Here is a 17,630-nt window from a genome sequence, read left to right as displayed (position 1 = left end):
GGTCATCAGGTGGGCACCCTGCTTCATCTACGTTTCATTGATGTTAGCCCACAACGTCTCCAGAGGGCTCAATGGTGTGTCTGGCGTCCCAGGTACACCCCTCTCCGTTCCATACTCTCCATATCCCCCACTGGACTCTGCATGGCAGGGGCGTCCTTCTCCCTGAGTCAGGCCTAAGCCTGACCGCATACCAATGGTCTTTATCTTGCTGCCCAGTTGTTGTCCTTCCTAAGTAAGGGGTTAGGTGGTGTTATTTATAATTCTTGTGTCAACAAGGACTACAATTTACAGAGGGTTCAAATCGCGGTCCTCGTTGACACCAAAATTGCAATGCTTCGACCAGGTCAACCAGTGGATATTAGTGGATATGTTTTGTGCTGTTTTTGTCACTTTAGTAGATGGATCTGAAGTCTCTCTTTTCACACAAACCTTGTTTATGTTTACCTTTCTATCTCATTTTGATATAAATCCCTCAAGCTGGAATGTTTTTTAATTACATTTGAATTCATTCTAACACATGAGGCAGTGTTTAAATGATGCATCCAACAAAACACAGAGAATATTGCCAGCTGAAGTTACCGCTAACCTCTTAAACCCTATCCTATATTAAAATTGGCCACGGGAGGGCGGGCGGACGGACGGATGGACCACGGCCACGTCACTCTGACTCAAGACATAACCATAAACAAACTATGCTATGCCCATTATGGTCATGTGCATATACTGTATTTCAAAGTTGGCGTGCGCAGCGGAAAGGACTCAAGGGAGTCCTGTGCCCACCGAGTAGTTCGGATATCCAGAACCACAGAGCCAACCGGTATGCCCATATTTGGGCATGCCAATATATGGGCATATACTGATGACATCAAGGATCTCCATACATGGGCATAAAAGGGACGAGGACTGACAGAAATCTCCATATATGGGCATAAAAGGGACACAGACAGACAGTGTGAGAATGCCCGACTTTTTAGCAGTTGGAATTCAGCACAGAGGCATGGTAAAGTTCAACCAGACGGTATATGTAGTCAGAACATGAACAATACCAACTGTCAAACACTGGAAGCTCTCTACTCCCAGCACAGACTCGAGATCACTGGCAAGTGGCAGCCTTTTAATGCGTTATTTAGTAGGTCATCTGCTCTTGGCGGTCAGTTTGAAGTGCCGTAAATTAGTTGTTGACTCCTGCAACAAGGACATCAGTTTGCTCTTGGGAGACGTTTACTTTCTGAGGCTGTTCATAATTCTGTGTCTTGTTTCTCTCGAACCCCAAACAAAAAGGAAGATAAAGGTGACAAAGACTTCATTCATCATCTCCAGTATTGTTATTTAGGGAGGCTGTTTTGCTTAGTCAAATCCCAGCTCTCCCTGTGCAATAAGCACCAAATGTATTACACCCTCAACTTAAGGTAAGAACAGACAGAGGATCCATGAGTTATGCAGATGGTGAGGTATTAATTCCCTTATAGTTTTTCTTGTCTGAAGATGTTTGCTGTCAGTGGCTGAGACTATGTGTCATCCCACAGGTATGGTGAGAGAGCTCAAAGTTCCTTCCTTTGCTTCCTGGCTCTCCCAATCGTCACCTCTTAGCCTATTAACAGCCTCTGTGTGGAGACGCTAACGATGTTCAGGGTCCTTAGATATTGACCCTGGTGTGCTTTCACCGACTGTATAATGCATGAGATGCCAGTGGCTGTCATTCAGACCTCTGTACCTCGGGGATAAGACCGTGTCATTTTCCCTCTCCGTGTCGCCGTCAGAGGCTTATTCTAATGAATCCTCACAGGTAGGGTGACCTCTACCGTCTCACCCTGAACTTAATGTCTGACGAGGGAATCCTGCATTGGTGGCGGTGGTACACTGTGACAGGCGTAAGTCAGCATGTCTGCTACCTGAGAGTTGATGGCAGGGCAGAACAATGAGACAGAGAAACAGAAGTCATAATAAATTCAGGTAGAAGGGTGTCCGGGGGCCGCAGAGATACATTTCCCGCCCCTCTGCCGTCAAGACTGCAGGGTTCGATTCTTCCTCTGTGTCTCTGGCTTGGCCGGACGCTCCAGCGAACACAATAATTGCCCGTGTTCACTGGTGGGAAGCCGGCCGGTGAGGGCATTCTTTGACACTGCACTAGCGACTCCTAAGTTCCTCCGACTCCGAAGTTGCTGTTCCTGTCCAGAGGGAGCAGAGACACGTGGCTGGTTCCCCAAACCAACTAAATTGGGAAAAAAGAAAAACAGTTGCAAAAAAGCAAGTTCAGGTAGCAAAAGGTTAGACATTTGACATATCCCAAAGGCTTTTTTAAAGCCTCCGCTGCCTGTATTTAAAATGCATTGAGCAAAACTGCCGCAACAAGCAAGCTAGAGAATACACTTGAGCCTAGGTATTGGTTCAGAAGTTAACAGCTGGGTATAGAATATGAAATAGGTCCATGAATACCACCGCTGACATGCCGGTCATCCCCATCTCTTGACCTTTAGGCCACAATAATGACCAGAAAGGAGATTGACGCAGAGTACCAGGGGCTGGTGAAGCGCTCAGAGCAGCTCCTCTCCTCCATCAAGAAGAAGAAACAGGAGCAGGAGGAGAGGGAGAGACTGAAGCACATCGAGGATGAGATGGACAGAGAGAAGAAGAGGAGGGAGGAGGAGGAAAATCGCCGCCAACAGGAGCAAGATGACAGAAGGATGTGAGTGACGAAGGGGCATTGATGATCGATTGATGTTTGAAAGCGATTAACCCATTCAATGCGGGAACGCATCTTGTGTCATTTTAGATTTTAGCTATAACCATTACTTTATACTTTGGCTATTCGAAAATAGCGGAAATACAAGCTTGTGCCGCGCTATAAGGTTATCTGCTATTTCTTTTAAATCGTGATTTTTTTTTTGAAAATCTTTGAATATATATATTTTTAAATCGAACATTTTGTTAAATATTTTGTTCCAGGGACCTCCAGAAGCAAAGATTTGAGTTACAAGTGTTTGTTTAAAAATATATATATTTTCAAAGATTTGCACACGTTTTCACGATTAAAAAAAAATAGCAGATCTACAAGCTCATGTATATCTGCTATTTTTAAATAGACAAAATATAAAATATGGATGAAGTGGTTACACAGGTGTGTTCATGGTTTGAATGGGTGTAATTGGTGAAATGGGTTCAAATAAGTGCATTTTGTAAAAGCTGCAAATGGTTTGGGTTTAAAGTGTTGGACTTTGGTCGAGGCCCATGTAGCTACAGTACACGACCCAAGGTTCTACCAAAGGCATTCAAATGAAGCTAACCGTTTGTAATCTCCTGTCCTTATACCTCAGGAAAGCAGACATGGAGCTGAAGAGGAAGCAGGAGGAAGAGGAGAGGAAGAAGAGAGAGGAAGAGGAGAAGACGCTGCAGGTTTGTACGACTTCTGATTTGCAGCCCGATAAATTATTTACATGGAAAAAAAAGGAGCATGTTTTGGGTGAAGCGCTATTCACCCATTCAATACGGGAACGCATCTCTGTCATTTTAGATTTCTTTGGCTTTTCAAAAATAGCAGATACACAAGCTCATAGCGCGGCACTTGGTGCCGCGCTATGAGCTTGTAGATCTGCTATTTTTGAAAAATCTTGAAAAGTTGTGCAAATCTTTGAATATATATATTTTTAAAGTGAAAATTTGTAACTCAAATCTTTGCATCTGGGGGTCCCAGGAACAAAATATTTGACAAATGTTTGCTTTAAAAATATATATATTAAAAGATTTGCATTTTCTAAAAAATTTAATGCAGATCTACAAGCTCATAGCGCGGCACTCTGTGCCACGCTTTGATCTTGTATATCTGCTATTTTTGAATAGCCAAAGAAATCTAAAATGACGCGTTGCGTGATGTGTTCTCGTATTGAATGGGTTATGTGAATGATTCATCATTTTGCTGTTCAAATTCTGAAGCGATTGCAACCTGAATACACAGTTTGAAGACCTTGAGTGTACTGTATAGAAATGTACAGTCCTCTACTATTGACCCTGATGTCATCATGGGTCCGGTGTCGGGCGGACCAATCTTCTACCCTTCAGAGTCAAAGTGATTTTGCTGTCTCCCACAGCAACAGCTGAGTCAGATTTGGGGACAGGGGTGGGGGGTGGGGGGGTGGTCTGTCACCCGCTGATCATGATTGATGATTCCAAATTCCACTACCTGCTGACTCCTTCCTATAAGAAGCATTATATCCCACTGTGGGACTATCATCCATCACTTTTATCTTTACAATGCATTTGGATTGTCACGTTACTGTCCTTTTCTTACTTTATGGAACCATGAGTCCCCTCAGCTTATATCATGACTGTTATAAAACGGGTATCTCAAGTCGCGTACTATGATTGGTATGATACTGTAGGTGTGGTATAACTATACTGTACCATGGTACTTAAGTCTAATGCGTGTGTACAGTTCTACTGTTTATCACTCCACAGCTAAGAAGAAAAACATTTGTTTAAAAAACATACAAATGTCGCAAGAAACCATGATCATGTCACCTAATCTAAACAGAAACTGATTGTTTATGCAGGCAGTCAGGACTCGGGAGGGCCTACTTCATGGTTGAAACTGTTTTAATTGGGATGTGTCTATAATTTTGACTACTGACATATTTGGTAACAGTTTTATTAAATACTATTACTCATTCCAGGCCATGTTATATTGTGATTATATCACAGCTATGGCGGTTGTCAGTTGAACAACACCCCTTAGATGTGATACAAGTAAACACAATATGCCATGGCCTGTAGTGAGTTATTGCTTACTCGTTCTATGATTTATTTTCCCTTTTCAGCTTTAGGCTTTAGCCTATGCCCAGCATTGTCTTTCCTCCCTCTGCCTACTCCTCTATTCTCTCAACTATCATCTCTCCTAACCTCACCAGTATCTCTTTTTCCATATACTCCACTGCCTCCTTCATGCCCACTATCTACTGCACCCTTGTTAGACTAAATCTTTTCATCCCTGGACACACTCCTCTACCTAAAACCTTCTACCATCTGTGCCTAATGCCCCTCGGCCTCTACATAATCTCTCACTGAGCCCATTCTCTCTGTCTTGAGGCCCAACGCTGATCAAAGCAGTTGTTCTGCTGTTTAACGTTGACAGGCAGCCTCGCACTGCGCCTACCCTTGCCCTCTCAGCTCAGCCAGGCCACTTGCATATTTGAATGCTGTCACCATTACGTTCGCTTTGAGGCACATTGACACCAGGCGGTCATCAGCCATGAGTCTCCCAAGATTAGTTTCCAAAGCCTACTTTTATACCTGACTGAACAGGGAACCTTTGGTTTCCACTGTGGATTTGATGGCATATTTTGTCTTTATGCTATTTTTCAAATTCTCAAGAGTATTTTGGTATAAATCCTACTATAATTTTAAACATTTAAACACCCTCTTTACTCCTAGTGGTGTAGGGAAATTGTGTATTATGTGTATTATTACTTATTTCTTTCAATCAAAAGAAACATGGTACCTTAATATATAACTTTCTGTGCTACGAAATGTGTTATATTACTGTACTTTTACATTAAAGAGCTGGAGAGACATGGAGACTCATTTTCCTGAACAAACACTCTATAGCAATGAGTACTATCAAAATATAGAGCTATTTAACACTTATTTTAACCAAAGTAAATCACTTACTCCATTGACTGCCAGTCGCGTAGATCTACGCGAACCGATTAAAAGCCGCCACGTGCCAATCGCGTAGATCTACGCCAACTGGTGATATTTTGAAAATCCGCGTTAATTCGAAAAAGTGCACTTTCCGAATTTTTTGATCCCCTTCCGGTTCCGGTAGCACCCCCGGAAACGAAATTATTCGGGTTCCGTTTTTTTCGATCGTATCCGCTTCCTGTCTGGGATCCGGTTTTAAAGTCGATTATCTCGTTGTTGCTTTTCCCCTCGCTGATCACTGTCTAGCGTTCACCGCTGTAGCTTCAAGATGGCGGAACGTAAGGGGACGCGGTTTTCACTGCTCGTCGCACACAGATACCCTGTGTGTGTAGAACCAAATGAACGTGCATTTTTAACGGATTTAGCGAGGTCTATGGCGACATGAAAAAAACAAAACAAAAAACAATAAAACCTTGGCACTGGTGAGTACATTATGAGATTAAACTCTGGCATGGAATGTGTTAAGGAAAATATTAATAATTTTGTGTGTGTGTGTGTGTGTGTGTGTGTGCGTGTGCGTGTGCGTGTGCGTGTGCGCGTGCGCGTGCGCGTGCGTGTGTGCGTGTGCTTTCTTTAGGCTGAGATGGAGGTCCAGCTGGCTTTGGAGCGTGAAGAGGAGGTACAGCGTACAACCATGGTGGAACAGGAGAGGAGAGACAGAGAGCTTGCCATGAGGATCGCCCAGAGCGAGGCCGAGCTCATCACCGAAGACGGACAGTTGGATGCGGCGGGCCTGCGCAGGTGCAGTACCATTATTCACACACAGTACAGACCACAACTCACACTATTCATACGAATCCACAGTCAGATCTTGTTAATACTTTCCATCGGTTAAATATTCTAGATTTTTATCGATTTTTCCGAAATGTTATTATTGTTTTCCTCCTAAAACAACCGATCTACAAGCTCCAGATGCAACACATTGTGAGCTTGTAGAATGCTGTTGTCACTACTTTTGCACGCCACTCATGTGATGAATTATGAAATAGGATGGAAAATCATAAAAAGATGAAATATGGAGATGCAAGTACAGTACGTATCAAATGTCAAAATCAACATTGTACATATAGTACCATGCACACATACATAATATATGCACATACAGTACATTAACCCATTAAGACCTAAGTGTCATTTTTAGATTTGAGCTAAAAAAGCTCATAGCGCGGCACCGAGTGCCGCGCTACGAGCTTGTAGATCTGCTATTTTTGAAAATTCGTGAAAATGTGTGCAAATCTTTGAATATATATATTTTTAAACTAAATAAGACTCGTGCACATCTTTGTAAGACCTCGACTGGAGGTGCAGGTCAGTGCAAGAAAAGTATACAACTAAAAGGAAAAAACCTTTCCTTTTAGTTGTATATATATTTTTAAAGCGACATTTTTAACTCAAATCTTTGCTTCTGGGGGTCCCTGGAACAAAATATTTTGATGGGGGTCCGCGGCCAAATACATATCATTTTGGGGGTCCTTGACATGAAAAAGATTGAGCACCACTGATATAGAAACATATGTTTTTCAGAAAACTGTTGGGATTTAGGAGACATGTACATAGAATCGGCTTCAGGTCTCAATGGGTTAAAAACCACAACTGACATAGCATACCACAGTTTGTTATACAGTACATGTACAGCACACATATCACATGTCAAAATCAACATGCAGTACAGTGCATAAATTATACAATGCATGTGTGCATGTTTGAGCAGTAAACAGTATACTGCACGTATGTAGTAGATACAATGACTGAATATTGAACCTCAGGGGTAAACAAAGTTATTTTAATCTCTGCCTGCATGTGTAACCTACATCTTTCCTGTTGTTCTCTCCCAGCAATGGGTTCACAGCTCTGCCTATCTCTGCGTCCTCATCAAGAGCCATGTAAGACATAACTACTGCTTCCTATAACCGCCCCTCTCCACGCTTCACCTAATGCAAACAATGATCACTCACCCCCCCCTCCCTCCCTTATTTAAGGATTACACCTGCAATGCAAAGCGACCATAAACAATGGCCGTGATTCTTTTGAGTTTTGAGAAATCTACACAAGATCGTCATGAGTCCAATCTGGGATGCATGTGCGCTCCTCTCTGCAGTATGAATCACTGTGCCATTTATATGTTCGGCATGCCTGCTAACTGAATGTTTAAAACAGAAGATGACATGGCAAATCATAAAATGGGGCTTCTATTCTATTTTTGATTCCCTAAATGTCTCTGCGTTCTTCAAGGCTCGAAATGTTGAATATGTTGTTTGCGGTGCTGGTGAACTACACAAGATTATCAACCTGGCGTCCCTATTTTGGTCATGTCAATTACATAATACAAGCTCACACGCATTGCAATGCGTGGTGAGCTTGTAGATCGGCTATTTTCGCCGCACGATACCATTGTACGACCAAGTATAAATAAAATAGAGTTTGAAGTGGTTGAGGGTTTGGCAATGTATGATGCTCCCCCATTCCCATTGCTTGTACTTTAGTTTTGCAATATTAGCTGCATTTGTTAATCTTTCACATACTACTGTAATACTACTTATAAATGTAATTGTTGTACAGTAACCGTTAGAAATCTAGCATTTGATACAAAAATACCTCCACACGTCACCTGTTCTGTACCCAGTGCAATGTCTCACATGGCAGTTTATAAAACTGAAATATGTGAATATTTACAGTATCCCAAAATGAAATGAAAAGGTAAAAGATACAAGCGTAAGCTACAGTACGCATGAATAGCCTAAAAAAATAATGGGGAAATTCAAAGATTACATTCTATTTGGCGTTTAAAAGACTGTTCTGTTGATCTAAATATCACCAAAGATTTCATTTAAAAACATCAAAAAATATGCTAAAACGTGTAAAAAATGTTGGGGATCAAGTTCATGCAGCGGTGCTATTAGAAGCGCTATCAGTAGCCTCTAATTATTAAGTGTTTAGCCGTACTAAAGGTCCTTACACACCGGGGGCGATTTTTTCATGCGAATAAAAAAAAAAAATTGCAATGCAAGCTTCCACATCAGTTTCGCGGAGGGAAAAGCGTCTTTTATTTATTCGGGCCGAGTCCGAATTTTGCGTATATTCGCATAATCGCCGGTGTGTAAATGACCTTAAGCCTGGTGTTGTGTGCAGTAAATGGCAGATATACAAGCTCAACGCATTACATTCGCGATGCGTTGTGAGCTTGTAGATCTGCTATTTACCCGAGCCCGAGAGCGGCACGCAACTAAGTATAAATGAGGCTTTAGCTATGATGACTGTTGATACAGTAGTAATTTGATCCAATGACACTGATGGACACCCGCTACTGGCAGGTAGCTTATGCATCCCGCCTGGAGGGGAGGATCAGCAGCTTTGCAGCTCAGAGCTGTGTGCCCTCTCCTCAATGTCAGAGCAGACACCGTCATCATCAACCTGCTCCAGCAAATTATCACGCCAGCGCTCGCTCAGTTTAACTCAGTTTAATTGAGCTCAATTTGTTAGGATTTAAGTTTTTGCCTGAACACCTTGTCAGTCTTCGAGGAGAAATTAGATGTGGAAGCACGTTAACATTTCAGTCTAAAACCTATGTAACTGTACTGTATATACACACTTGAGGTTGAGTTCATTCATGCATAAATTGGATGCGTGTTTCATCAGGCGTATACTTTTAGTTTTGGTGGCTTTGGTTGTTTTTCTGCATTAAAAATAAACATTTTAACTTGAATGCTAGCACTAAAAATATCCATAGAGAATGGTGTGGCATCTTGTGGCTAGCTGCATATCAAAGCTCATCACTAATGGATTGACACTCACCACAAACTAAAAGAACCTACATAATTGTGACTCACAAGACTCTGTGACAAAGATCAGAGAATTGTTGTTGTCATCTCATCTCACATTTGAAGCCATAGCTATTTCTTTATTAATGAAACACCTCTTTTATCCAAACTAAGTGATTGGCCCCGCAATTTGGCTTTGATCATATCAGTGGTATTTGCACATCCACATTCTCTGTGTAAAGCTGGCACATATTCCCCTAGAGTGGCAACCTCCTGTTCCAGTGGGTACCAAATTACATTTGGTAGCCAATGTGCAATGCTAAATCCCCAAATAGTGGATTTAGGATCTTCGAACAAAAATAGGGCTCTTGGACCCTGAGCCCTTAATCTTAGCAGTGTTAGCCCAGGCATCCAGAGAGACCACACTATATCTCTCTCTCTCTCTCCATTGAATATGCTGACCCAGGGTGCTCACAGCAAGCGCTGCAGTATAGTTGGAGAGCTGCACAAAATGCCACTTGTGTTGCACCTGCATGGACTTAAACACAGGGAGGTAGTCCTGCAGAATAAGATAAGAACACACACTACTATTGAGCAGAGTGGGCATTTCTCACACACACACACACACACACACACACACACACACACACACACACACACACACACACACACACACACACACACACACACACACAATGTTGGCTCTCCTTCCTGCAGAGCTTAAGCAGCACTGAGAGGTTTCGCTCAGTGTCCACGGTTCCTCCCTAGACTTCTGCCCTCCAGCCCTCCCACTGCGAACCTACTTCTGCCACGTCAGGTCCTAGTTCCGTTCTGCAGCCATCTTATCCAAATCTTATCTTTTGTACCCGATGGAGCTTGCCGGAACCCCCCCCCCCCAACAACAAACAAAAACAAAACAGACAGGTACATAGACAGAAAATCAACGAGACGAAGATTAACTCAAAATGCAATCAACACAGGATAGGCTAACAGGCAAACAAGCAAACAGGACACAGGTAGTGCTACTGTAGGTAGATAACAATAATTATAGGGTGGTGAGACAGGTAACAGCAAACAAATAAAAAATAAGATACAACACCTGGGGATCAACGGACTAACACAGAACTACAAGAGCAGAGCTACAGAAACAAATAAGTAAACAATCAGGGAAACAAAACTAAACACCTAAACCAAAAGGGCCTAAATGTCCCAAAGCATAAAAACACAGTTAAAGTCCATGAGCTGAGGAGGCGACAGTGACAGTTCTCAAACACTTTAATTTAAAGGACCCCCCAGTTTGGTATGTATTAGGCCACGGACCCCCATAACTTTGACAGTGTACAAATGGAACCAAATCCACCGTTAGATTCCATTTGCGTCCATTTGTTCACTCTTAGAGTTACAGAAATATAAGGGTCCATTAACGCCATTTGGTTCCTAACTATCAATTAGCTGGGGACTCCCTAGAACCCTCTCAAGGACCCCCGGGGATCCCCAAATCCCACTTAGAGAACGACTGCCCTTACAGTAAATCCTGTCCATTATTGAGTTAGCAGTCGTGGACCAGCAGGGGTGGAGCTCAGACACTCTGGAGCAGTCTGCTAAGTAGGCACTAGGCACAGATGCAGAGGAGGCCTAGTTTAGACTCTGTGCTATTAGATGGACTATAAGTGTTCATGTAGAGCAGTGGTTTTCAACCAGTGGTCCGGGGACCACCAGTGGTCCTTGGGGGGTACCAGGGGGTCCCCAGCGAAATTAGTTAACATAGCGTCACAATCATTTGAACCACTTAGCTTTGGCTTTTCAAAAATAGCAGATCTACAAGCTCATAGAACTTGTAGATCTGCTATTTTTGGAAAATCTTGAAAATGTGTGCATATCTTTGAATATACATTTTTTAACTCAAATCTTTGCTTCTGGGGGTCCCTGGCACAAAACATTTTCAGATCGGGGTCCTTGGCCAAATGTATATCAATGTAGGGGTCCTTGGCATGAAAAAGGTTGAAAACCACTGATGTAGAGTATGCTCTAGCTCATTTTCTTTCTATCATGTTATTTATACAGTAACTGTGTATAGTGATTAACTTTCTATATTTCTATTCTGTGATCTAACATCAGTGTTGATTTGTCACCCATCACATGTCAAATCTCCCATGATTGTCTGCTCATTGGCCACTTGATCTTGTCTTCAATGGATGCTTATAATTCTAATAACTTTTTTTGCTTACAATTAACAACTGCTAGCTATTCCTTTCAGAACAGAGATTTTCAGAACATCCCATCCACTGTGAAACCCTAGTCCTGTACCATAGTGAGAGCTTACAGTACCTGACCTCTATCTCTGCCACTCAAACTCCCCGGACTTATTCTCTGTTGTGTGTGTGTGTCTCAATTCATTCTCTGTCTCTCTGCCTTTATGCCCTCAGGGGTCCTCAGGTGCAGGCAACCAAGGCTGCTGCTGGGGTGAAAAAGTACGATCTGAGCAAATGGAAGTACGCTGAGCTGCGGGACGTTATCAACACCTCCTGTGGTAAGACAGAGCAGAGCAGAGCAGAACACCTGAACACACCCCGGGCATGCAGCTCAGCGTTGGGCCTCTTCGATTTTATTACACACACGCGCACACACACACACACACACACACACACACACACACAGATGGCCATGGTGGAATGCATTACACACCTCCATCATTCCAGCATCATTTATTCAGTCCCCATAGTTAATAATTCAACATCTGTCCATGTTTTTGGTAACTAAACTCCTATACCCCCAAAAGAAAGTGTATCAAAACAGTCCCCCCCACCCTGCACACACACACACACACACACACACACACACACACACACACACACACACACACACACACACACACACACACACACACACACACACATCTGGGTCTCGTGGTCTGTCCTCCACAGTCATTGTCTTGGTATAGTCAAACTGGTTGTTAAAAAAGTTGAGACTGCAGCTGGACAATGTGTGGAAATTAGAATTCTTCAACCCAATAAAATGAGTTCTCACCCAAACCCGACCCTGCCCGACATTTTCAGGCCTGTTGAGAACTCTAATCAGAATGTATTTGAGAGGCAGAGAGAGAGAGGAAATTACCACCATTCTGGAACATAGCAGATGTCTTTTGTAGTCATTCTCCTCTGAATTAACATGGATGGGAATAGCAGCCAAGATGCCACTTTAGTTCCACTCTAACCAATGACTTTATAATAGACAGTGTGTGTGTGTGTGTGTGTGTGTGTGTGTGTGTGTGTGTGTGTGTGTGCACGTGTGCATAGCTTGTTATACAGGCATGGTGGATGAAAAGGCACACATACTGTGTGTGTGTGTGTGTGTGTGTGTGTGTGTGCGTGTGTGTGTAATATCTTAAAGCCTTTCTGAATGATTCAAATCTTGTAGCATTACATTGTATACTGAATATATCTGTACTTTAGCCTGGATGAGGCCAGCTACATAGTACATACATTGTAAATCATTTGATGGTATTGATAATTATCGTTGCGGTTGGAATCTCCTTGACATCTTGAAACATACAGATTCAACGTGTGCTTGTTGCAGTTATGTTTGTGTGCTGACTGATGGCCTCTTTTGCGGACAGACATTGAGCTGCTGGCGGCATGCAGGGAGGAGTTCCACCGACGTTTGAAGGTCTACCATGCTTGGAAATCCAAGAACAAGAAACGCACTGATGATGGAACTGAACAGAGGGCCCCTAAATCAGTCACCGACTATGGTCAGTTGTGATAAATCACTTTTGTGACTCCTTTCTGTTGCATTCAGTACACTTATGAAACATCAGTTGAGAGATGAGTCTTTGCAGTGCCTGTGCAGAGAATACATTTGTTTGTACTCGTAGTACAAACAAATCGAAGTAACATTTGGTTGCAAAACGTTGCAGTACACCCTTAATAATGCTTGTTGTGAAGAAAAACTAAACAATCTTGCCCTTAATGCTGTTTGTTTGCTCCCTGGTGCATTGCCCCACCACAGCCGAACAGAACCCTGCTCCTTCGATAGTAAACCAGCAACAGGAAGTGGCCATGAACCGCCAACAGCGCTACTTCCGTATTCCATTCATCCGGCCAGCAGACCAGTACAAGGACCCCCAGAACAAGAAGAAGGGCTGGTGGTATGCCCACTTTGATGGCCCCTGGATAGCCAGACAGATGGAGCTACATCCAGACAAACGCCCCATTGTGTTGGTGGCTGGTAGGTCTTCTAGAACTGATTTGAGTTTGAATTTAGTATATATATATATATTATTGATAGATATACACCATTTGCATGTGTGTGGATGCAGTGATGTGACTGGGTAATGTATGGATGGATATGCGTATGCATGTGTTCAAGTGCATGACAGTATGTTCCTCCTGTGTACAGGGAAAGACGACATGGAGATGTGCGAGCTGAGCCTGGAGGAGACGGGTCTGACCAGGAAGAGGGGTGCGGAGATCCTGCCCAGGCAATTTGAAGAGATCTGGGAGCGCTGCGATGGGATCCAGTACCTTAGGAGCGCTATTGAGAGCAAGCAGGCCCGCCCAACCTACGCCACTGCCATGCTTCAGAATCTCCTCAAGTGAACCAGCTGGACTAAGATAAATAAATAGACGGCACACAAACATGGGCTCCATCAACATCCTGACGCACCGAAAATAGCAGATGTACAAGCTCGCAACGCAGCACGCTGCGATGCATTCTAAGCTTGTAGATCTACTATTTTTGGTGTAAGACACAACGTACAAACCAGGTACCGGTACAAATCAGGCTTTAGGCACACAGAACCTGTACAGTACTTACAGTACGCGCGCTTGTATGCTATTCCCAGTGAAATGTTCCACCCCCAATCGCTGTGATTGGCTGAGATGTGTGAAGGGAGTGCTCCTTTAGATTCACGTGGTAACCTATTTTGTCCGCCACAGCTTGCCAACTCGAACGCCACGCAAGGCTTCGCGTGAGGCCATCGGCTGCTCGTCGCGGACACTCGCCCGCCTCGCCTACACAGAAAAACACTCAGTGTTCAATTGACTTGAGAGTGTACAACTATAACCAAATAGTGGTTACTTTTGCTCACTCTTCAGAGTCACAATACAAATGATTAAATGAACACTGAGGATTGTACTGTGTGCATACATCCCCGTACACACGCACAGATACACACTCACTAAACATCTCAGCAGACACAGACACGTACGTGTACACAGAAGCATAAACACACAGCCTGTCAGTACATAAATCTGTGATGCCTAAAATGTTTGAAGGAATGACAAATACGTAATACCAGTGTGACACTCCACACAGTTTCAATTTTTGGCACTGTGACACGTTCTGTGAATCGTCTCAATTGTTTCTGGTTTTATGCACCTTCATATCTTTTATTTTAGTTTTTTTTTATTTGACTTTATTTTGCTGTGTAATAATTGGTGCAGTTAGCTAGTTATATGAGTTATTATTCTTATTGCTCTATGCTTGAATGGAAAATGCCACTATGAGGCCTTAAACTGCAATACTGCTGCACTACCCCAAGGGAGTCTTAATTGTTTTTTGATTAAAATCTTAATGGACTGGAATAGCCATGTTTGATTTTTAGAAGAACATGGCATTGATGGCCTTTCAAATATAGTGTGGAGTAATCATTATACATTATTGTTTCTCTAAGGTTATGGTTCATGGTCTTTCGGATATTACAAATCTATACTTATTGAGTGCTACATCTTCTCACATCATCTCAAGCAGCTCCTACAGTAGATGCTGAAAATTCATATTTTTCTTCATTAAAGTTGTCTCAGTTATCAGACTTTTAAAATGGAAAAAATATTTTTAGATTGTTAAGAAATAATTGTATATTAGTACTTTGTAATTAGCCGCCTACACTTTGTCCTTGAGCTCAACATGACATCGACACTTTACATCAAACTCGACAAAAATGTCTGCTGCATTTCCGCTTTGATGGCTTTGTATGCAACACTGTATTTATATTAATCCACATACTGTAGTATCACAATGTATTTTACCTTCCAGAATGATAATTTGAGTAAAGGTGAAAGCGGCTGGATTTGTTGGCATTTGTGTAGTGTATTTTCACATTAGGGATAAATAATGATTATGTTCGCTGGGAAAATGAATAAACCAGGAAACCTTAACATTTTGTAATTTATATTTGATCATTTCATAAGCAAGTCTAGTTTGTCTGTTTGAGGGTTGGTGTTGTTTTTCAGACAAGACTGTAATATATAATTGTGTGTGTGTGTGCGGGCGGGCGTGCGTGCGTACATGTTGTACCGTAAGCTTATGTTGACTACTTGACATTTTCATAGCATAAGCTCCAGAACAACACAATTATCTCATTGCTCTGACCAGGTTTGTCACCATCTGCACCCCATGACAAGATATGATTCTGGTCACCCAGATGGTTGCATTAATACTGCGTCCCCACGGCCCCATGAATTATCAACCCTTTTCACTGCTTTATGAGGGCCCATGCTTTTGTCTGTACCATATACTTATCTTCATTTAGTAAAGGATTATTGACAAAGAAATCCCTGGCTAATCTGTCATTGTATGTTGATATTGGCATTGAAATACAATAGAAATACATGTGTGCGCCATTTTTTCATTATTTTTATTAAGCCGCTAGAATGAAGCCTGAAAGCTACAGTAAGCAGATGCATTTGTTTTTATCTCATAAAAAGTAAATAACTCAAGGTAGACACATAGGTTTTTAGACACAATTTGTTTAAGAATGGAGCAAATACATAGGCTAGTGTGCTCTCTCAGTCTATATCACATTACAGTAGAATAGGAAAATAAAACAAACTATAAAAAGTGCTCCTCGGAGCACAGGTCTCCGCCAGGTCAGGTAGGATAGTGTGGGGCAGCAATGTTCGGAATTTGCCAATCAGGCTGGAATGTGAAAAATCAGGCAGATCCGTCTTGATCAGTTGACTAGAGATCATGTGTACCGATTTGCGTGATGTTTGGATAAAAGTAATATAGTAATAAATGAGTAATATAAATAAATGAGTGTTATATAAGTTGGCCTCCTGGTGGTGCTATATTAGGGCAATGTTGAAAACGTAGTGAAAATGTGCGTGCAAAGTTTCACCGCAATCGGACGCTGCGTTCATGATTTGCAACATTTTGTTCAAAACGGGCCACTCCTGCAAACTTTAGATGTCAATCTAAAGATTAGCCAATCAGGATGGATTATGAAAAATCTAACGGATCCGACTTGATCACATGACTGACTATAGAGATCATGTCTACCGATTCGCGTGAAATTTGGATAAAATGTGAAGGAGAAATATCAAAAAAATTGTTTTATATAAGTCGGCCTCCTGGTGGCGCTATAAAAGGCAGATGTGAAAAATGCAGGACAAAGGTTTTTCCCTGACTAGGGAGTGCACATACAAAGTTTTACAAAGATCGGTGCAGTTAAGGGTAAAAACAGTAATCGGCATGTTATAGCGCCACCATGAGGCTGATTTGAAAATTTTCAAGTGGCATTTCTTCCTCGGCATAGTGGGAATGTGCGTGCACAATTTCACAGAAATTGCAAGCTGTGTTCATGATTTGTGGCATTTTGTTCAAAACGGAGCACTCCTGCAAACTTTGGAAGCCATTTTTAGCCAATCAGGATGGAATATGAAAAATCTCAAAGACTCATTTGTGTAATGTTTTGTGTAATGTACCGATTCGCGTGACGTTTGGGAGAAATCTGTAGGAGTACTGTCAAAAAATGTGTTTAGCAAAAAGCGGCCTCCTGGTGGCGCTATAACAGGCCCGTGTGAAAAATGTGGGGCAAAGGTTCTGAATTGGCATCCAGGGAGTGTGTGTGCACAGTTTCGCTGCGATTAAGCCAACGGTGCCGGAGATTACCTGTTCACAGACAGACACACACGCGGACAGACGGACGGACGGACGGACACACCACACACGGACGGACAGACAGGGTGCAAAACATACTCTCGCCATGCCTTTCGGCCTGGCGGAGACAATAACGTTTAACTGACTGAACTAATAACTGGATAAGTCTGTGTGGGTTACATTGTCATTAAGGGCATCTGAGCCAAATAGTGTGAAATGCCTTAATCTAAATTAGCTACTGTAACTTAACTCGTCTCAAGCTCTCTTTGTAACAGCGAACTAGAATTGATGGTGGGC

The 17,630-nt window shown here is 42.4% G+C and overlaps 1 protein-coding gene across 2 annotated transcripts in view; it reads left to right on the top strand.

The window, feature by feature from the left end:
• Positions 1–15,941, top strand: part of myo6b (myosin VIb) — a 52,533-nt gene extending 36,592 nt beyond the window's left edge. The window contains exons 26-33 of one of the 2 annotated variants that reach the window (XM_084044287.1): positions 2,478–2,686; positions 3,315–3,393; positions 6,272–6,435; positions 7,530–7,577; positions 11,879–11,982; positions 13,069–13,203; positions 13,461–13,679; positions 13,851–15,941. In XM_084044287.1, coding sequence (XP_083900413.1) covers positions 2,478–2,686; positions 3,315–3,393; positions 6,272–6,435; positions 7,530–7,577; positions 11,879–11,982; positions 13,069–13,203; positions 13,461–13,679; positions 13,851–14,050 — 1,158 coding nt within the window. In that variant the 3' untranslated portion in view covers positions 14,051–15,941. The remainder of the gene's footprint in view (positions 1–2,477; positions 2,687–3,314; positions 3,394–6,271; positions 6,436–7,529; positions 7,578–11,878; positions 11,983–13,068; positions 13,204–13,460; positions 13,680–13,850) is intronic. The other variant, XM_084044288.1, reaches the window with a different exon arrangement.
• Positions 15,942–17,630: the final 1,689 nt, after the last annotated feature.

This window comes from Gymnoscopelus microlampas (assembly GCF_963454915.1).
Source record: "Gymnoscopelus microlampas genome assembly, chromosome: 20".
Classification (NCBI taxonomy): Eukaryota; Metazoa; Chordata; class Actinopteri; order Myctophiformes; family Myctophidae; genus Gymnoscopelus; species Gymnoscopelus microlampas.
This window is presented reverse-complemented; position numbering and strand designations above follow the sequence as displayed.